The 22,920-nt window shown below is 38.2% G+C and overlaps 1 protein-coding gene across 1 annotated transcript; it reads left to right on the top strand.

Annotated features, from left to right (window-relative positions):
• The first annotated feature begins 2,265 nt into the window (after nucleotides 1-2,265).
• Nucleotides 2,266-7,312, top strand: sgk2a (serum/glucocorticoid regulated kinase 2a). The gene is made up of 12 exons (XM_030767782.1): nucleotides 2,266-2,283; nucleotides 2,400-2,452; nucleotides 2,828-2,885; nucleotides 3,215-3,298; nucleotides 4,032-4,163; nucleotides 4,537-4,649; nucleotides 4,969-5,005; nucleotides 5,093-5,179; nucleotides 5,645-5,740; nucleotides 6,130-6,285; nucleotides 6,559-6,648; nucleotides 7,154-7,312. Exons 1-12 carry the CDS (start codon nucleotides 2,266-2,268, stop codon nucleotides 7,310-7,312), a joined length of 1,083 nt encoding a protein of 360 aa, XP_030623642.1.
• The last annotated feature ends 15,608 nt before the right edge of the window (nucleotides 7,313-22,920 follow it).

The raw sequence follows: 22,920 nt of genomic DNA, 5'->3' as shown, positions 1-22,920 counted from the left end.
ATGCGCGCACTCTGAGCCAACTGTACTCGGTTAGGTCAGTTTTACGGGGGGCGGGGGGGTAGGTCCGCTCCAGTTTTCATCTTAGTTAATTTAAAATTATATTAATGAAAGTCTTCAAGTCTGGTGGATTTTGCTATTTAAATATACGTATGACTGATATTGTATATAAAATTAGTTTTATATTTTTTTCATTTATTTGTTTCTTCTCCTCAAAAGAGCTAAAGGTGTCAAATACATGCAAAGAATTCGAGTTTCTTAGATGACTTGAATAGTCCCTCTCTCTGATGTTAAGGGTATTGCCATGTACAGTTCTGATTAAAATGTCATTCAGTTCATCAACACTAATAAATGTTAAATTCGAGTTTTGTGGGCCATGCATACCCATCATAAAATTGTGAAAACACTGCTGCATGTATGCAAAAGCTGTTGTTACGCAGCTCACATCATACATGTCACATCAAACGTTTTGTATTTCAATAAATAAATAAATGAAATAAAACACAACTATGAGACAAATTTACCAAATGATCTATGTTGTGCCAACCTCACATTTATGAAGGCTCCTTGACACTGTCTCACAATAATTTTATGATTTTATAATTTGTAATAATTTAAAATTACCTCTGAAATATTAAAATGAATACACTGGACCTAGATTTTATAAGGAAAAAAGTCTGCTGGCTTTAATGAAAAGAAATCATAATCATTAGTGTTGGCTTTTTTCCCCTCCATCTCTCTCACCCTCTCTCTCAATTGCAAACTCACACATTGTCAGGCCCTCTTAGACTTAGTTGATGATTCACTTGAGACCAGCGGAACCACCAGGTCTTGTTGCGTGACGCGACCTTTACTAAGCACTGACAACTAATGATGCACGACGCGCACACTCTCTTCTGTCAGAACACCTTTATCAGCAAGTACGCAAGACGATAAGTTTTTCCGATCGCAAGCCGTCAACAGGCAGGTAAGGTACTTTCTACGTTTAAAGGGCAATTCATCAGGCTCTTTGTGTACACGAGTAGAGTGTAGCGGCGAACAGCTAGTTTTTTTTTTAAATGTTTTTTTTATCTGTTCTTTTTATTATGCGTTCGATCATTTTTGTGTCAAAGTATTTTGAAGGCTATACTGTCGTGTAGGTTTACAGCCTGTTTTAGTGGATGTACTCAGGCACTTGGAAATACCGTGCGGTTAAACCGATTAACTTATCTGGAAGAAAAATGGCATTTGTGATCCGATACTTACTGTACAGTTAAGTGGAACCGAGGCTCAGTGTATTTATTGTATTCGTTCACAAAGAGCCGTGTACTTAATACTGTGCATTAAAACAAACGTTTTCTTTCTACTGCGTTAAGTGTAATCCATGGTTCAAAAAAGATAAACCAAAGAAGATATTAGTTAGCAATTAAATGGAAGTATGCTTGTTATATCCAGCTCACACAAATGTTCTTTTATTTGCCAGCCGTCCGGGTCCTCCGCGTTTTCATTGTGTACTCTAAAGACTACATGTGTACTCTACATAGTACCTTTCCGTACTTTTAACGTAGCTCAACCGGCACTGTTTAATATGCTGCAGACAGTGGGGACGGAGTTTGTTCTCCGACTCACCATCAGAGATGCAGATGCAAGGACGCCCAGTGCATGAGATAGATTCACTTTATAGTTTGAAATGTGGACTAACTAATCACAACAGATGGAATCACTGTGAAATGTCAAATATGTGTATCATTCACTCCAAGTAAACTAATCATGATCTTGCAAAAACATCTGTCAGAATTTATGTAAATGTTTGGCTGAGTGACTGAATTAAATTAAATTATAGTTTTGTTCAAGGAGACCATTTGAACGTGTCTTGCGCATTAAAAGTAATTTGTACCACAAGAGGCCATGTTAATTGTTAAAGGTAAACTTATTAGCTATACATATTTGTTTGTTTTAACCATTTATTTATTGTTGATTTGAACATTCCAAGCCAGTTGAGGCTTATCATATATCTATTTGCACACGGTGCTTGAGCTGAGAACTGCAAAACAATATTTACCATGTAAACGTGTCTGTTGAAGTGAACTCTGCAGTTACAGGGTGTCCTTCATGGGCTTGTTTCGTGTTATAAACCTGAACAGCCTGTATATCAGGGCTACCTGTATGTAGCCAGACCTGCAGCTATGGCATCTCATAGAGGTCGAGCCATTCAGTATTCCTGACCTTCTGTTTCTTCAACATAGATCTGATGTAGATTCTCAAACCCAAACGGAATGGATATTGAATATGGCTCACTCTAATCTAGTAAGTGGCCTTTATGTTGTCTTTTACGTCTGTGAATTTAATCCAAGGGTATTTCATTTAGTTGCAACTGTTTGGCAACTGTATTTAGCAATTTATTTGTTTAATTTTTCCTTCAGGCTCAGTTACCCCTACCCAGTGATGTCAATCTGGGTGCCTCAGCCAATCCTCAGTAAGTACACAGTCTGGAGTGGCATGTTCTCTGAGTATCCTCTGAATCTTGATAACATCGGTGTCTTGAAATATCATATCATGTCTACAGGGAATTGTGTATGAACATTTTTTTCCAAGACTGTGTTGAAATAAGGATTAACAGTGAGCAAAAGTAAACAAAAGCCAGAGAATGCAAATGATATTTCACTGGCTGTAAGTACTTTAGCTTATAAAATATAAACCGCCTGCAACGATTGATGATAGTGACTGGAGTAAAGTAAAGGAACTAAATCAAACTGGGAAGCGCCACAGTGCATTTGGTTTTATTCTTTATATCATCATCATTTTAATGTTCTGAGTCATATGACTAATTCAGTGTGTTTTGTCCTTGCAGTGCCAAACCCACTGACTTTGACTTTCTGGCTGTGATTGGCAAGGGAACCTTTGGGAAGGTATTAAAGTAGCTAAAGCCTTTGACTGACAAGAGGGTGGAAATACGACTTGAGAAATGATTAACTTTGTTTGAATGGATGACTGCTAAGGTTACCTTGATAAAACTGTGAATAGAAAAGCACATAGCAGAGAACAGAAATGGTTTCAGTTCCTACATTTAGTCCTTTATGTTCTCGCATAACAACATATGAGCTTGATTTTTACATAATTTGACATTAAAATCGATGTGACTGACTTGTTCATTTTTTTTAACCTTGTGCAGCAAAACAAGCAAATTAACAATAGGACAGCAAAACAAAAAAGTAATTGCCTTATTCATCAACTGCAGGTGCTGTTGGCCAAACTCAAAACGGACGGTAAATTTTATGCAGTGAAAGTATTGCAGAAAAAAGTGATTCTGAAGAAAAAAGAGGTGAGCTGAAAGCTGGAGTGGATCTTGGCCAACAATGTGTTTGTTTTTATTTACTCTAAACAATAAACAATAGGAAACACTTAGAAAAGAGGGTAGATATTTTGTTTTGACTGAGGAGGACATACTGCCTAATCTAATCTTTAGCTTTCTCTGGCCTTTGGACCATGACAATCTGTTTTATAACTTTTGTTCCACTTACTACTGCCTTAGTGGTATTTTTTACATTACTCACTGCAGCTTGGACTAATTTGTTCTTCCTTCCATTATGTTATCTGGAAGGCAGGCATCATTATTAAACTCTGAGTAAAAAAATATCACAGAATTCTGTTTTCTGAAGCAAAACCATCAACTCTAAACTCACATTAAAATGCACTTAAATACTCAGGGTTATTTTGTTATGGTTTGTTTCTACCGCTCACAGGCTGCATGCATAGACAATGATTCAGAAGATCTGAATCAAAATGCGGTTTTGTCCATGGACTGGTCTCACACACTGTGGTAGAGGCCAGTTGACAGTGCAGTAAGGGAGTGTGTGACTCATATGAGCCCATTGTCTTAAACAAGCAAAAGTAAGGGGCATTAATGGGGGAGGAATGAGAAGCACACAGCGTTTCTCTCTCCACTCCTGTCCTGACTGCAGTATTGTTACTTGCCTTGTTCACTGGGGCCAAGATGGTGTCAGCTCTTCTCCATTGTTGTCTGTGTTATGAATGCTCCTCTCTGTTTCTTTTAGCAAAAGAATATCATGGCCGAGAGGAATGTTCTGTTAAAGAGTCTGAAACATCCCTTTCTTGTTGGGTTGCACTACTCCTTCCAGACCCCTGAGAAACTTTATTTTGTCCTCGACTATGTCAACGGAGGAGAGGTATGGCCTGAAGTCACGGAGAGGGACTAGACCTTAATTCAAATGGTGTTAATTACTAAGAAAATATGCTAATAAAATGCCACCTTCCATTTTTTTTATCACCTCAAAGGATGATATTGACAGACGCAAAATGCCTGACCTCATTGATCACTATCAAACTGGCTTTGAGTTAATTAAATATTCATTAAAGTCATAGTTTAGATATTAGTTTATGTAAAGTGATGTTTTTATGCTGTTTGTGTGTTTGTTAATGCTCACTTCACATTATGTTGCAGGCTAAACATCACAATAGACATCACATTGAATAATCCAATGAAAATGTCGTAATATCAAGACTACTTGATGATTCAGCATGTATTTATTCTGTGTTCAGCTGTTCTACCACCTCCAGAGAGAGAGATGTTTCTCAGAGCCACGGGCACGTTTCTACACTGCCGAGGTGGCTAGTGCCATTGGCTACCTTCACTCTTTAAATATCGTTTACAGGTGGGTGAATGGAACGCCTTGCCTTCATTTCACTCACTGCTGCCCTGAGCTCTTCTTGCTACTTCCTCTTCTTTTTTTTCTTTTTTTTACACCTGTTTTGGTCATTTGAATACAGGTCACACTTAACTCTTCTTCATTTCTTTGGTGACTTTACTACATTTTAGATGTGCATTTTCTGTGTTTAATTCTGTTTTACACATTTTGTCATGTTTAGTATTAGACATTAATCCATTCTGTGACTATGTAATATCCTACACAAATGAAATGATGAAATTATTTTATAACTAAACCGTACTTTTGGATCTTGGTACTCTCTTAGGGACCTGAAACCAGAAAACATACTGTTAGACTCTCAAGTAAGTGTCCATTCAGAGTATTGTAGTCCACCCAGCCATACAAAGTTACCAGTTTAAATAGTTGTAAGCTGATGTCACCTTTTTCAGGGCCATGTTGTTCTGACTGATTTTGGGCTGTGTAAGGAAGGGATTGAGCCTGAGTCAACAACCTCTACCTTCTGTGGCACACCTGAGGTAAAGACCTGAACAGCACTTTCCCCAGCTGCAGATACATGCATATACACTTACTGTTGTGATTAAACACAGGAGTTACTAACTTTGAGTTACCAGCTTTACCTATGCACATTAAACAACGCTTTTCAAGAGTATTCTAATATGTTCAATAATATGGTAATAGTAAACACAACGTATTGTTCACAAAACAGATCCAAATTATGAGATGGCAGGAACACTTATACACATATACTGTTTCCACACTGTCTTTAATTTTGACAGCACACAGTATGTAACATTTACATTGCATCTTAGAGAAACTTAGAGACAAAACTATAAACAGGACACGCTGAAAAACAGAGGAACCAATGTAGCAGAATAAATACTATTGGAGTGTCTAATGTATTATTAATATATTAGATATATTAGACAGTAGATGCAGGTTTCTGTTTCACCTTGTCCTCTGTTCATTTTCCTGTTGTTCAGTATTTGGCTCCTGAGGTCCTGAGGAAAGAGCCATATGATCGAACAGTGGACTGGTGGTGTCTAGGTGCAGTGCTCTATGAAATGCTCTTCAGCTTAGTAAGTTTTTTGTTTGATGTTGTTCATTTTATCTATCTATCTATCTATCTATCTATCTATCTATCTATCTATCTATCTGTCTGTCTGTCTGTCTGTCGGTTGGTCAGTCTGTCTGTCTGTCTATTTATCTCTCGATCTGTCTGTCTGTATGCATTTGTTTATGTAGTTATTAGCTGATTAGCTGCAATAAGCAGGGACTTTGTGTATAGTTTTCTAAAGGTGCTTTATTTTTCAAATAATTAAATATTCTCTAAGAGTTGGTATCAAATGACCTAGAATTTGTCAGTTTAATTTTCAGTGAATCACTTCCTTCTCATAACTGACTGAATTGGAAAAGAGCTGAACCAATGCATGTGTCTATCTATCCCATGGTGTGCATTCTCTCTCAGCCTCCATTTTATAGTCGTGATGTGGCGGAGATGTATGACGGAATTCTACACAAACCACTCCAGTTTCCGCCAGGAAAATCGGAAGCTGCGTGCCACATTCTCCATGGACTTCTGCAGAAAGACCAGCGCCGCCGGCTGGGAGCTATAGCTGATTTTGTGAGTTAACGTGACTTCATACACTCCTCAAGTAAAGGAAAAAGTTCCATATTGTCTCATAAAATACTTTCTTGCTGCATTTGTTGTCATACTTCATTTTGGTGACCCCTGTCAGTCAGCATTTTGAATCAAATAACTTTTCCTTACACATCTGGAGTATATGTCTAAAGATGCAAGAGAACAGAACTTTGGACATGTTAAATATTATTTTGCATGCAAAAATGTACTTTTACCTGACCTGCAATAAAGTAGTTGTTCTTTTGTCTTTTCCAGCTGGAGATTAAAAATCATTTGTTCTTTGCTTCCATTAATTGGGACGACCTCTATCACAAACGTATCACTCCTCCTTATAACCCTAACGTGGTGAGTTCAGCCTGTTCTACATTACTGCAGTTACTATTGCCAAGTGCCAGAAACTGAAATGACATAGATTTGTGTCTATTTCTGAGATTATCAATAAGGTCTGCTGGTCCGTTTTGCGGGTCAAATAAACTGATAATTAAATGTTCATAAGTTTTATGTAATTAACTGTCTCCTTACATTCCTATGAGTTACTGTTGTGTGGAAACAATTTTTAATTGTAGACAAAACTCTGCCATGTTTTTGTTGTGCATTCACTTGTACATTCATTTTTGACTGTGTTGAGAAATCTGTAACTGTTTTTTGCTCTATGTCTCAAGTTTTATACCTGATATGAGCAACATTGTGAAAAAAGAAAATGTTCTATAAAGAAAGCCATTTTTTCTAAATAACAAATACAAAATAAATAAAGAAATATTTATATTTATTGAAAATAAATCAATAAAATAAAGAATAAATTATATAAAAGGTGACTTACGATTTAACTCTGCATATCTCTTTTCTGCAGAGAGGGCCTGCAGACATGCAGCACATAGACCCAGAGTTCACCAGAGAGACAGTGCCCAATTCTGTGGGCCGAACTCCAGATTTGAACTCTCTAGCCACAAGCAGCTCCAATGCTTTCAACGGCTTCTCATATGTCTCAGGAGAGGATGGTTTCCTCTAAGTGCACAATGCATAAAGAAAGCATTTTAAAACCTCCTTTAAATCCAGCAGCAGCCACGCTGCATAAACATGTATAGGTATTTTTGAAAGCTCCAGAGGCACACTGTATATGCGTCAAAGAAAATTTGGAATTTATTCTGTTGGATTTCAACAAGTACAGAAATTGATTTAAATGTCCAAATCCAAGTATAACCTTGTGTATTTCTCTGATTTTTTTTTTTTTAGTGTTTTTTGTTAATCTAAATTCTGAATTGTCTCTGGAGATCTCTTGCAGTCTAGGTGCCATTTTCTTTTAACACCTCAGTGAAAAATATTTGTACCCCTCACCCATATGTTAGAATGTCCATACTGACCCTATAAGGAGTTCTCAGCATCTTATGGATGTATCAGGTTCACTATATGGATGTATCAGGTTCACTTTATGGATGTTCCGGTTCACCTTATAAACATATATAACTGAGATGCACATTTTGGCACTACAAAATGTCTTGGTAGCTCATGTCCTTTAATACTGGCATGTCATTTTGTCAGCAGATATGGAACCTGGAGAAAAATCAACCATAGACGTATGAAATATTCACTTTGTAATCTTTTCTATCAGATAAATAGGATGTGGGATTATGTCGAATCAACAACATTCTGGATTTTTATGAATGTATTTTTATTAATTCTGGTAGTTTGTTCACACTTTTTTGTTATACACCATGCTTTTTTTTTCTTTTTGGTACTGAATATAATTTTCAGTTAATTCCAGTGTTGTTTCCTCAAGCCTGAGATCCTGTCTTTGTAATTACTAAATCATCAAAGGGCTATACATGGCAAAAGTTGGACAGGTTGTTAAATTGGAAGACAAATTCAGATTCTGTCATATCAAAACATTGGAGAGAAAACAAATATATAAACACTGTTGTGCAATTTGAATGTAACATTTAGTCCTATACTTGCCATAGTTTTTCTTTAGAACAGTAGTAACAACAGTTTGTTAAGCTTAAGTCATGTTACAGGTGACTGTGTTTATGTAAGAATCTTTTACTATTACAATTACCATTATATTGGATATTAATGGTTCATATTTGAATCATTTCCCTTCTATCAGTTTTGTTCTTTGACTCCAGTATTGGCAAGTGTCAATGTGAAGAGTATGTGGTATATTAGATATTTATCGAAAGCATACCTTTAATCACAACTGTTGGTGTGGTTGCTTTTTAAAAATTATACATGGCAGTTTTTGAGCTGTTCACACTATCTAAAAGATTATCAGAAAAGTACAGATTGTTCCAGATATTTATAGCTAAATTTACAGGTTTCCTGGGAAGACATGTGCTGAGTATGAGATTTTTTTTCATGGTATTTCTTTTTATGTTTAATTTTCATAGAGAAAACCCATCCATGAAACCACACATTTATAATAACCAACTCAATAAAAAATAGCTTGAATTTCTTTACACTATAACGTAGTATATTGTCTCAATTCCAGATTACTCTCTGATGAATTTTTCCATAAGATGTATGAATTGTTTTTACAGGAGCAAATACTTTCAATGTATTATGCAAAATGCTTTATAGTTCAAATCAAGTTCATTCAAGTTCAAATCAATATTACATCATGTCAGTATTAATATGGAAACAAATGTCTGGAGTAACAATGTTTTACTCTACAAAAGGTAAACGATGTTCTGCATCAGTTAGATCTGTCAGTTCATAGAGCATCAGAACAATACATGCCATAAATCGGAGAGCCGGATAAAAGCTCAATCTAATGATACATAATAATGAGTGTGTTACGTGCACAATCAGAGTGTTCATGAACATTTGAAATGTACGGTAAGTTCAGAAATAGAGGATGGCTATTAATAAACCAATAGATGTACACAAATATTAAGAACTGTTTTAATTAGTTCCTTTGATGTTCCTTTTAATCTTAAGGTAAGAGGGGGTATAGCCCTGTTTTGGATTGCTACCAAGCTGTTTCTGTCTTGGATTAGAATGATTTAATCAAGATCTAAATGATTATCTGGCACACAACAATATTTAAGATAGCTTTGTACAACAACTGAAACAGCCAATGATCCCAGAATAGAGAGACTAAAATACACAAAAGAGGGATTGGCTACTGTCTTTTCAGGCCCAGAAATGTTTTGAGGTTGGAGTGGGACCGGCTTTGGTTATCTAGCACTGACGTCCAGTTCTGAAGTTGGAAAAGGCATTGGACAAAGTCTGCTGTCATAAGCTCACAAACCTGTAACAATGTCAGCTGAAACATGAAGAAAGGCTTGGTCTTGGCAAAAGTTCAAAACAAACACTTTCTCTTCAACTGTTATGCTTCAGTTGCACGGACTTTGTTTTCATTCGTGCTCTCATGACACAGTGACTGATCTATTTACCTGTTTTCACATATCAAAACATCAAAACAACAAAGGGCAAACAAGGCAAATATCTCTCACACATGCTATATTTTTTTATGTAAACTTTCAGATTTAACTCACAACTCCAGCATTGGGGACCATGTCATGGGGCTCTTACAATGGGCAATGACCATGCAAAAACTTTATATAGTACTTTACAACATTACACTGGTAAGGGTGGTCTTGAGACCCCCCCCCCCTCCCCCTCGGCCACCACCACAGCCACAATAAAAAGGACCTGTTCTTTATTTCAAAACACATATATGTTTCGCTATAGGGCAAAACGTGTGCTTTTCATCATGAGTGGAGAAATCACATTGCATTGATAAGGAAACTATTCTGTTTTATATATATATATGTGTGTGTGTGTGTGTGTGTGTGTGTGTATGTATGTGTTTGCGTGTGTGTGTGTGTATATATATATATATATATATATATATATATATATATATATATATATATATATATATATATATGTATATATTTGTACTCATAAGATCCACCATGACAGGAAACAGACTAACCTTTGGTAAATGGAGTCAAGGGGAAACGGCCATCTGGAAAACAACTGCACCCTCTGCTGGATAGGCTGATAATGTCAGTCAAAGCTGACAATTTCTGCAACCTCAATAATCCAAACTGATACAGTTTCACACTGCATTGGGGTTGAACCAGCTGCACTGGTCTGAACATTGATGACAGTCTTCACAAAATAGAACACACTAAACACTGGATTCCTCCTTAGATTAATAAAAATCAAGTTCAGACTGAGATCAAGCAGGAGGACATCCTCAGAAACGCCCATAATGGAGGGCTACTGAGAGGGAGAGTGGGTGAGAACTGAATGCTGAATAAAGTCAAGAGAGAACAGGCCAACATGTGCTTACTTTGCATGTAACCAGTAACCCTATGCATTTATGTAGTAGAGAAATCATGTGGTTCAAGATGCTAAACACCGGAAGATGCAAACAGAGAAATAAATGTATTTCAATGCTCAAAACTCATTAAACCTTTAATTATTCTCAAATCTGTGCAAACATATTTAAAATCATAAAGTCTCCCAAATCAATACTTTAACAAAGTTGATAAGTACATGAAATGAACAAATTATTGAGAAAATTAGAAAGTCAAAGTCTGGCATAATGAAGCACCCCATCACTGGTGATAACAACAATCTCTCTGATGTCATGTATAAAAGAATGAAATGAGGGAGTTGTCTCTTTTAAATGTTATAAAAGGTTAAAAGATGACAGGTTGTTGGTACTAACATAGCGTAAACTGACTGATTTTAAGAGTGTGATTTTGAATTGAATACATTTATACATAGAGTTACATAGAGTTTATAAAGTCCTCTTTCACCTAAAGCAAATGAAGTCAAAACAGTACCCTCTAGCAAGTAGTTACAACTTAGTAATTGTAAGAATGTATATACACAAATATAAAACAATTCTGGGAAACAACACCAGAGAATTTTACTCTGGAATGTCAACACTCCCAGATGCGAAGTGTCCTGAGTACCTGTTTAACATGCATTTTTTTTTTATCTTATTCTGCTCAAGTGCTACCAAAGCATATTGAACATGGTTCCAATACATTTTATTAAAAGGCTAAATGCAGCCTTATAAAATTTATTAGCACAAAATATCAAAACAACATCAACAACTGCAGAAGTGAAGATGTCAGGTCACAGATCTGCTCATTCTTATGATCTTGTTTCATGAGTAGGTAACACATGACAAATCTCCCAGTGTCGGAGGAAATCTGTGACTGTATATATAAAGCACACTTATATGTGTGGGTCATATCAAAACTTTTTTTAACGTCAACACAAATCAACACTCACCACGGCACAAGTAATTATGAAAGCATTGATACTTCAACTTAAGGAAATGTAACATTGGAAGTCAAAAGAAGCCAGTTTGCTGTATAAGTACTACCAGAATAGGACAAAGAAAAAGGCACGAAAAGGTTTGAAACCTCTAAAAAGAAGACTTTGTGCTCCTAAATAGCACAGTTCTCAATAGGACATTCAATATTGCACATAAACATACTGGCACTCACTTTCTGTGGGTGCATTCAGAGCTTTCGAGTGGAACTGATTCATTCAAAGAGAACATTCAAAGCTTTCATGTGGAACAGATGACTTTTCAGTAAACAGCTAAGCATATTGTCCGGTTCTTACTGTATCTCACAGGCTTGGTCGGGGCTGAAACAGGACTGTGGAGATCAGACACCTGACACTGTTGATGTAACTCCTGATAATGATATTTTGAACACACACACACATACATGCAGTAAGTGAAAACACATACACACACTCCTAAAAGGAACAACGAAGGGTAAACAAAGTAGCTTGCTGATAATATAAGCACAACATTGATAACATTGGCTACATTCCAAAATCTTCTTTGTTTACTTTGAGGAATTTGAAAATGCTTTGAACCCTGTAAACCTGGTGAACCAGTCTATAAGATACAACAACTAGGTTATCTACCATGTACGTAGCAGAGGTCACAACTCTTACAGATGCTTGGCAAAGAAATCCGATGATCACTTAATCATATCATTTGGAAATCTTTAAAATTAGGGTACATGTAATAACTCACTCTAAACAAGGAATAGCTGCATTATACCTAATGTCTGAGATTCTACCTGTTTGTCCTGTTGGTATGTACAACTCATTCATGCTTCCTAAAAACCTCGGGTCATGGAACAAGACCCTCAGGGCCAATAGTGTAGCAGGTTAGATATTAGCAACATATGACAGAAAAACAGACCAAATGACTTACACTTACACCATAACACAGCAAGACAGCAGACAGAATTGTCAGTGATAGATGTCTCTCATGGTCTTATCACATAATCAGTTAAGAGGAATGACATGTCATTGCAACACCTCTTGTCCCATGTAAGAAAGAGCTACTACAGTGGGATCATTGATGAACTGAGCATCAGTCAAATTCACCCCAATAACCCTAATGCAATGGAAAACTGAACCTAAAAAATTACTAATTACTGAATAACTAAAACATACCGCAAAGAGGTCTCATTATTCCTCTGTGGTTTGTCTGATATGGCAATAATTAGCAGGACAAACGGGAGAGGGGTGTTGCTGCCTGAATTTTGGGCACTTCCCGATTTGCAGCGGAAGTAAGAAAGTTTGGAAGTCCGGTCTATTAGGCCTATAAATAATCATCATTTTTGCTGAGCCATCATACTTCCAGATATTCTAGTAAACTATAGCCTACAGTAAATTGTAAATAGTATTTTAGTAATAGTAAAGTGATAGTAATAGTAAAGCAGATTAGCGTAGTAATTAAAGTAGTAATAGTAAATTAGTAAATGGTTAATATAAATATAGTTTTCTATTTATGATAACTGTCTATTCTTACGTTACAATGAATATACGCTGAAAGTGACTTAAGTTTCTTTCGTCTCTTTCATTGAAATAGAACAGCACAATCCATATGTAATATGAAATATATATAAAAAAAAACATGAAATGAAAAATACAAAGTGGATATGAACAACGACATCTGACCGATTGGATCACAGAGAATTCATTATCCTCTATACGTCCTTACTTATTTTATATTTTCTTACTTATTATCTCATTTTCTAGCCGAATAAGATTGACGCCGCCTGATTTTGGGCGCCTGCGTTGTCGTAAAAACACACTGTCATAATGCAAATCGATGAGTGTCCTAAACTATACTTGCTGCGCATGCGTGTTACAGACCGGACTTCCGCCGCAAATTGAGTAGCACCCTGTGTAAATCCCATTACTCACAGGGATTTTTTTTAACAAACCGGAACTTGCAAAAATGCTAATCCGCAGCATACAAAATGACGACGGATCGTGTACGTTCACACCGCCGCTTAAAGACGCTGGCTCTCATTGAAAATGAATGACTTCCGGTCACTTTGACGCTCTCGCCGCGCTCAGTGTGAACGTACAGTGAGAGCGGCGAGAGCGGCAAAGTGACCGGAAGTCAATCATTTTCTATGCTCTCCGAGTGCACCTCTAGTTATAAATGAGACTGTAAATTATAAATTAATTCAAAGAGCTTTAAGAAAATGACAGGTGACTATAGAGTTGAGTGACCTTTCAATAAAAAGGGTCCTTTTTAGTAAAGAGGATAGAGATGCGTTGTAAAATCTAAACACTGGCTTATTCTAATAACTGTCTAGTGCAATAACCATTCGGTGTCTCAGCTCTTTAACTACACTGAAAAAGGCAATGGGGCTGAATCACATTAGGTGGTGTTTAAAAAAAATCATTACCGCAGGCCACATGAATGATTTTGGCAGATTTACAAACATTTCTTTGTTATAACTTCTTCTGAATTGGCACAGAATTGGCTTGGAACTGATGAACAACTGAACTATCTTCCATCCTACTCTGAGGTTTCTCGTTTCCTCATAGACCTATGGCTGATAGCTTGGGCGCTCACTGTCCCTATTTGTTGATCTTTATTTTATACTGGGGACAATATCACGTTAAAATCAACACACTCAAAACTGGGTCATATTAATCAAATCGTCGTCAAATTATCCATTGTTATATAGCAAAGTTAGCTGGTTAGCTAATCCTCTGTGGCTGTTTATGCCGGACTCTTGAATATTTGCCACCTAACCTTAATGCGGGACATTTAGCATGCAACGCCTAAAATGCATGCCAGAATAGTGATGTGTCGTTCGTAAACGATTCGTTCATTTTGAATTAATCTTTTGTATGACTCAGGAGTAACAAGTCGTCTAAGTGAATATTTCGGTTTTTTCCCTAGGCCGCGCATGCGCGCCACTCAGGCTTAGCTTCGTTCAGGAACGGGTCTTTCGGGACAATGGCTGCGTCCGAAATGGCATACTACTCGTATACTGATCTTAACGTAAGTAGTATGCAGTACATGAAAAATAAAAATTTGAAGTACACGACAGTTACTTGGATGATGTACTACTCTGGCGAAAATTTCTGGCATACAGACAGAGCTCACTTCGTTGGCTACTGCATCCCATGATGTAACGCGGTGATTTCCAACTTTCCAAAAGCTTCGAAAAACATGGCTGACAGCGACAGCAGCAGCAACGGCTCCAGCTTCGAACTCCAGCTACAGCTCAGAATATAAATATAAATATCAGTGGCATATGTAGGTGTAATAAGGCCTCATATGTATTCTTATTGGGATACTTTTGATAGCAGTTTGTTGTAGTTGTATGTTGTTGAACAGAACAAATAGCAGAAAGTTCTCATACTTACATACTATACTAGGGTGGGCAGTATTGTACAGTACACAGTGTATACTGGGCCAGTATGCAATACACTTGTATGCCATTTCGAACACGGCCTGTCTTCCGTTCACTTGTCACATCGCTGCGCAGGCTCAGTGTAGGAATGAGTGATTCGTTCGTGACTCATAACTAGGGGCTGTGTCCGAAATGGCATACTAGCGTACTGCATACTACATACTAGCCTAGTATTCGCAAACCATGTTGCTCTTAGTGTTTGACATCTTGCTCTTTCTGTCATCACTCAGATGACAGCTACATCGCCAAACTAGTTCCAATGAACGAATGACTTGAAAAAAAATCCGTTCATTTTGCTCAACTAAATTCAAAGACCTGAGTCATTACAAAGATCCGAACTTCGCATCACTATGCCAGAATTCTAAATGTTGACAATACATTATCATACCTGTCTGCGTTGCAGCGCAGCGGACTGGGCAGGGGCGTGTCGTGGGCGGGTCTATTCCTGAGAGGCGGCGGGAAAAAAAAAACATGTCCACGACATCTTGCGCAATTGTAACGCAGCAATGACAGTAATTGACGAGCGGTTACATGCGCGCTGTTCTCACTCCCGCGAAAAATTTGCGGTGGGTGCTGGGCGCCAGGAAGCTCCAGTAGTTGTCCGGTGACTCGAGTCGCATGGGCAAATATAAACTAACATTAGAGAGTAACATCACCACTCATCGAGTGCACACTGGAAGCTTTATGTACGTTCTGGCCGAAGCAGCTGGCATTCAGAGAGTTTCAGCCGACTCTCTTTGAGGGTAGAGAGGGAAATGTCCTTGAAGCCGGGCAGGTAACGTTAAGTTAAGCAAGGCATAGTTAACGTTATTGTTTTTCAGAGTTTCCGGTCATGCTGATTTGTTCAGTTAAAGTTCATTTGAGTAGAAACACGCTCTCGAAAAACTAGAAGTTGTGTGTCTGAATATTTTTTGCGTCGATTCATTTGCTGTGTTGTTTTTCGGTTGTTGAGTACCGTTATTTAACGTCAGTTGACCTATTTTATTAGGTTTGTATGAACAGCAGCCAATTTTGACTGCTGGATGGCCTGCAAATCAACTTACTTTGCTCGAGTTGTAGCACAACTTGCGTCTTACCTCATATGATAGTTTACAACTTTTGTTTTCCTCGTAAAGTTGTTGGGAAGGTCATTGACAATAATTTAAACAATTTTAACTGTAGGCTATTGGTTTAATGGTCTGGCGGTCAGATTTTCAACAAAGAGCAGTTTCTCACTTAATCCATACATTTTAAACGTCACACGTTCACTAACGACATGAAAACCGCACTTATGGAGTGTACGTGAAAACTGGGCGGGGATGACTGGGATATCAGCCACAGAGGGCATCCTGACGCTTTGTCAGTTACTTTTCGAAGGCGAAAGCAGTTAAACCGACGATGGGGAAAGGGGTCATCTAGTCTTCACTAGCTGTTATGTAATTTTCAGTGATGTCTTTAAGCATGCAATTCATTTGTGAGCAGCCACCTTTAATAACCTGACTGTAAACAAATAAGTCGTAGATTTGTGTGGTAGTTTCACTTTAAATGTTTAAAATGCCCTGATTGGTTAATAGTTCCAAGGTTAGATTAATACTGTGCTCTGTACTTTCTCTTAATTTCATGCAGCTTGAACGCAGATTTGGAGGATACTTTTTATCCAGATACTGACTCTGATGTGGCAGAACAAAGAGAGAGTGGTAGGGTGAAGGTGAAATGGACATCAGAAGAAGTAAGGAGAAGACAGGTTTTGTGGGTATAGAAATGTCTTGGGTGGGTTAATGTCTGTATGATTTTTTCTTTCTTTCTCTCTCTTTTTTTTTTTTTTTAACACAGCCAGGCACTGAATTGCTGTGCTTTTTCTGCTGTCTGCTGGTCAGCTTTTCTGCTCTGGAAGAGACTGCAATTTGCTCTTTTCATTGGTGTCTGCAAAATAGGAGACTAGTCAGTTCGTTCTTTGTCCCTCTCTCGTGCTCACTAAGTGGACATGATTGCTGGTAGTCAGTTTTAGTGTCTGCCCACTTCAGTCCATAGTAAGTGGTCTTATCCCTTGCAGGGGCTTTCCACCAGACTGAGAGTTATATGAATGAAGTCAGTGCCTGGCTATGTAAAACTAGGATTAGATTGTATGTGTTTTCCATAGGTAAATTTTGCTTGGTGTCTCTTTATGATTAAACCTGTCAGTATATTTATGTATTTGTGTAATGTGTATGTATATATATGGAGCTTATGCTAATTTCTGCCCATAAGGATGATACTCTCAAGGCTCTTGTGCAGAACTTCAATAAAGACTGGAAGACCATTGCCACCTTCTTGCCAGTAAGTGCTTGATGTTTTTATTGCGTTGTTACTCTGTCACCCCAAAAAGAGTAAGCAGTTAGAATTGTGTCTTCACTGACATAGTGGGTGATGTCTCTTGACTTTATACCAAAGAAATCAGATTTTGATTTGAACACAAATATTAATTTAGAGGTTTTTCTCATGAGTACAAGCTTTCTCGTTACTGACTACATTCCCACAGGGGCGAACAGAGTATCAGTGCCAGCATCGTTACAAAACCTCACTGGATCCAGACCTGGTCAAAGGTCCCTGGACCAAGGAGGAAGATGAGAAGGTGAGTTGTTTGAGGGATTGATGTGTAGATGTCCTGTTGTTTTCATTAGTCTGTGTTACATTGGTTGTTTTTCTGTCTCTTTAAAATGCAGTACATTAAAGGAAAAAAAAAATCAGAAAATGATCAGACTTGAGGACAACCGCATGAATTTACAAATTGTCAATACCTGAAAATCAAGAACATTGATTGGTCAGGCTATTTATTATGTGCCAAGCACTGGTCACATCACTGGTTTTTACGCACCTAGTGCATTGAACATGCTCTCTGTGCTATAGTAAATCATTCAGTTATTAATATTTCTCCCTCATCTCTAATTTAGGTCATTGAGTTGGTGCAAAAATATGGCACCAAACAGTGGTCTTATATTGCCAGGCACCTGAAAGGCAGGAGGGGGAAACAGTGCAGAGAACGGTGGCACAACCATCTCAACCCTGATGTAAAGAAATCGTCCTGGACGCCTGAGGAGGACCTTATTATCTACCAAGCCCACTGTATCCTTGGAAACCGCTGGGCGGAGATTTCCAAATTGCTACCAGGAAGGTAATCAACCTTAATTCCACTAACGAAGTTGAATAAAGTTTTCATTTCCATTTTTTAGGGATATAAAGGTTTGTACTTAAGCATAACGTTGCAGTTCTGTAGTCCTTGGTTTGGTTCATGGTGTTGGTTTGAAGTGTATTTGATGTTTAAGAGCAAAGTGAATCATTATTTGAAGCCAGTACACCTTTTTTTCTTTCTTTCTTCTCTTGCTGTGAGAAAATATATGCACCATGCTTGTCAAAAAGTGTGCATATGCTTTAACTGATTGGACGATTATAACAGATTTAGTGATAATGTTGACCAAATAATCATTTTGAATAACTCATATAATTGGTGAATGTCAGAGAACTGCGCAGGTGGGTTTTAGGAACAAATTTCATCTTAAGAACGGTTGGTGAATAAGGCCCATTGTTTTTGTTGTTGATGTAAGTATTTTTTTCCCAATCTCTGATAGGACTGACAATGCTGTGAAGAACCACTGGAATTCAACAATTAGACGCAAAGTGGAAATGGGCGCTTATGCATCCCTTGACAGTAAAACACTACCTCTGCCGTTGGATCAGAGAGAGGTCAGTCTACTGGGAGTTCTTTATGGCTTTATCATTCTATGACTTGTCTTATTCAAAATGATCTGGATAAACCTTTTTGGACCTTTTTTTAATAAAAGTATAAATAGTTTGATAAATATTTTAATCTAATAAAGTGTTTGATAACTTTGAATGTGAAACAAAAGGCGAGTAGCACTCAATGGTCCCTGCTGTATTTAGGAGAGTTTAGTGTTGTATGCTCTCCAGCCTCTCCTAGAGCACCATCTAGTGCCCATATATGTTAAGTGTCTTACAGTAAGACTGATCTAGAGGGAGATTCCCTCAGTCCATATAATTCTCACACCATGTCATTATGTGTGTATATGTGTTTTTGTTTGTTTTAAAAGCAAACACATCTTTGATCAGTACTCTGAGAATGTGATGTGTATGACAGCAGAACTGGAGTGTTATGCGTGTTTTTGTTTTCAGGTGGATTTCCCATGTGATGTTGTTCTGGAGTCAGAGCCAGAGCAGGATGTTTCAGAGCAGGTAGTGCCCAAATCTGACCTGCATTTGTTAAGGAGAAATACAGTGACTTTTTTTTATTGTCCCCATTACGTGTATCCTCCTTTCCATGCAATGTGGCTGACTTGTTGGATTTTTTTCCAGTCTTAATTTGAGAAATGATTAGTACAATTGATTAATGTTGGAGTCTTGAGAGACTGAATGTAGTGGATTTACAGTTACAGGTTTTTTTGTTTTGTTTTTTTTGGCAAAAGCCCACAGACCCTGTAGCTCCCTGGGGAGAGAGTTGCTTAACCCCAAGCTAGATAATGAAAATATTTAACAACATAAAGAAAGTGATCTGAATCACAATGTGAAATGTCCTGTAAATCATTTTCTGTTTTTGACTATGATTCAGTGTCGACTTAAGTGTTACATTTGAATTTTTTTTTTTATATGCTCTTTCTAGTCAGAGCAAGCCACTGAATCACCTCCTCTTAAGGCAAAACTGAAGTTGAAAAAGGACCAGCAGCCTACAAAGCTGAGAGCGGTTGTTTCTCCTTCACCAGCTGTTTATAAAGAATCCAATGGTAGTGCTGCCTGTGGTTCAGGTGCAGGTTGTAGTGGATTCCAGCAGTCTCGGCAAAAAATAATCACGGATGCAGTGCTGCAGATGGTTTCTGAGGAAATGCTACCACTCAGTTTCGTCGAAGGACCAGGATTCCGAAACTTCCTTGCATTGATTGGCCCTCAGTTCCCACGACTGTCTCAACGCACTGTTGGCCTTAAACTGTACAATGATGTGGAGAGGGCTATTAAGCCACAGCTTATTCGAGAACTCAAAAACTGCATTTCTGTGAGTGAGGGTGAGGCTGTTGTTCATGCCACTATGGATCTCTGGGCCAGCAGGTGTGCTGAGCCTATTCTTGCTGTTCAGCTGCATTTTATAGATGATGACTGGAATATTCATAGGCCTACAGTTGCCTTTCGTCACTTGAAGTCAAATCATTTAAATTTAATCGTTGCAAAAGAGCTGGAAGCTGTACTCCTCAGCTATGGATTGTTTTCCCACAGCATCGGTTATATTGTCTCCATCGATGCGAAGAAGACTGTTGTGAATTACAGCCTCTTCTGCGATTACAAGGTGATGTGCTCTATGCACAAAAATGACCCAGATGAAGAAGAAATAGTGGAGTTTCTTGATGACCTCACTGAAACCGAGGACTTGTTAGAAATCCAGTTTGGCACACATATGGGCTGCATTGCAAACTTACTTCAGCAGGTTATTAAGGAGGCCCTGAAAAGTTCAAGAGTAGTAGAAAATCTGCTCTTGCAGGTCAAAAACGTTGTGGCCTTCTTTCGACGCAGTGCTTACTGGAACGAGGTTCTTGTGAAGGAATGTGGACTCTCACTTGCCACACCCTACAACTGTAGCAGCTACCGCTGGAACTCCACCTTTTTGGCCATTCGCCGGTTGGTGCAGGAAGCCACTTGGGGGTCGGTGATGACCTTATTAGCACATGCTCGGGTGGAGGCTAATGATGGCTGCAGTTCTCCACCTGTGGTGCATGCCAAACGTGAACAGGTCATGGACATAATTGGCCTACTGGAACCTTTTGAAGAAGCCATCCAGGTCCTCCAGTCAGAGGAGGTCACGTTCTCTCTGATCATTCCGTCGTTAATAGGGCTAGATAAAACTTTAGAGGCACGGGCCACGAATTACAGCCATTTCTGCAAGGCTCTCCGCTCAGGCTTGCATTCCCACTTCCAGTCGCTGATCCACCAAAAAGATCTTATCATAGCCACAGTTCTGGACCCCCGCATCAAGCTGCAGCCCTTTGATGATGTGGAACAAGAAGTAGAAGGTTGTATTTTGGTTCCACCTTCGAAATTTCAGGCCAGAACTTTAGTGGAATCCACAATGAGTGATACTGCCTCCTGCAGCCCTGTGGAGCAGAGAGGCCTGAAGCCTCACACTGATGTTGAGCCCATTGTAGATGACGAGACTTCCAGCTCCAGTGACATTAAGCGCAAGAAAATATTCATGTTCCTACAACCTGCATCCAAAAGAATGAAGATCTCTGAGCTGGAAACGTACTTGTCTGAGCCATTGCTTGATGGAGATGCCTCCACCCTAGTGTTTTGGAAAGAGGCCAACCGCTTTCCACAGCTGCAGAATATTTCTCGTAAGCTCCTCGCTGTTCCTGCAACCTCAGGGGGATTTGACCGTCTCTTTCCCCTTGCTTCCTGCATAATGCGAGCCAAGAGGAATCGGCTTCCTCCACACACTACAGAGAGACTACTGCTTTACAGGGAGTCCTTGAAGTTGAAAAAGAGAAATGGGATGGTGTAGCTTAGGACTTGTGGGAACCAGATTCACCTGAGACAATGAACTATAAACAAATGCAACTGAATACCTCCAGTTTGACACAAACCATTCAATGTATTGACCGTAGAATGAACATATTGCTTTTTCCTGGAAATAATGTGGACACAAGTGGAATAATGGTTTATTTATCTGAACAAAGTTTCTTTTTGCCCCTTCCCCAAAGCCTTAAAGACATTTGCTAATAAGCTAAATGTTTGTGGAAAACCCGCTTTTACATCTGACCTAACCCTGAACACAACAATGATCTCTTTCTCTGCTATAGATACTGATATAGATGAAGTGTCTTACTGAGTGGTACTTCATAGGAGATTTTAATACTATGACTTTTGTTGTATCAGAGGATTTTTGTTTTCCCCTAAAGTTTGTATTTTCTCCAAATGACCACCCCAAAAGGTTATTAGAAGTTTTCAGGAAAGTTTATATTGCATTAGGCTCCTTATTAATTGTAATGTCTTACATTGTTTCCCCTTTTTTTTTTTAATTTTATTGAAATCTTGATTTATACATTTCAAACATTTCCACAAAGTAATTTTGTAAGCTATATTTGAGACCTACCTCCCCTGGAATTTCCCCATTTTGAGCAAGGATATATATGAAATCTCCTTTGCCGAGTAAACCTGTGCAGCATTTTATTTGACTGTATTTCGTCAATATGATTAATATAAAGGAGTAGATGCCTCTGACCATTGCTATGCTTGTTTTTATTATCTGTCCCTCTATGTATCTGTTTCCTTCATGTCCAGTTCAAATAATGAGTAATTTCTGGGGAGGTTTTGGCATGTAGAAATTGAGATACTGTGTGAATCTGATTTAACAGATTCATTTCACCTTGAAGTCATGGCTCCTTTGGCTGTGAAGTAGTACCCTTTTGGACTTTATCATTGTCCACTTGCACAGTTGAGTTAATTGAACAAATTTCTTGAAATAAATAAGTACTCTCTCTCTCTCTCTCTCTCTCTATATATATATATATATATATAACGTGTAGGAAAGAGTTTCAAGTCATGCAGCCAAGACATCTTTCTAGACGGGTTGTAAAGGTGATGGAAACACTTAGAGACAGATTGTAGAGAGAACTTCAAAGTGATCCGTAACATTTTACAAAGGGGGTTTTAGTCATACAGTAGGCGGAACCGAACGATTGTTTAGATCCCGAGCGCAGCAATGACATTTTGGACTTGTATAATACGTACGCGCATACACTTGTATGAAGCAGCGCTTTTTATAAAAAACAATTTACGCTTAGTTGGATTTGAATGCTATAAATCAAGTTTTACGGGTAGTGGCTTGAGTTACCCCTGTTTGTTTCATTCTTTGAAAATTACATGTGAAGTCTAATTTCCCTGTAGG

The sequence above is a fragment of the Chanos chanos genome, chromosome 3, assembly GCF_902362185.1.
Source record: "Chanos chanos chromosome 3, fChaCha1.1, whole genome shotgun sequence".
Classification (NCBI taxonomy): domain Eukaryota; kingdom Metazoa; phylum Chordata; class Actinopteri; order Gonorynchiformes; family Chanidae; genus Chanos; species Chanos chanos.
The sequence above is the reverse complement of the archived record's forward strand: the minus strand, read 5'-3'. Positions and strand labels throughout refer to the sequence as shown.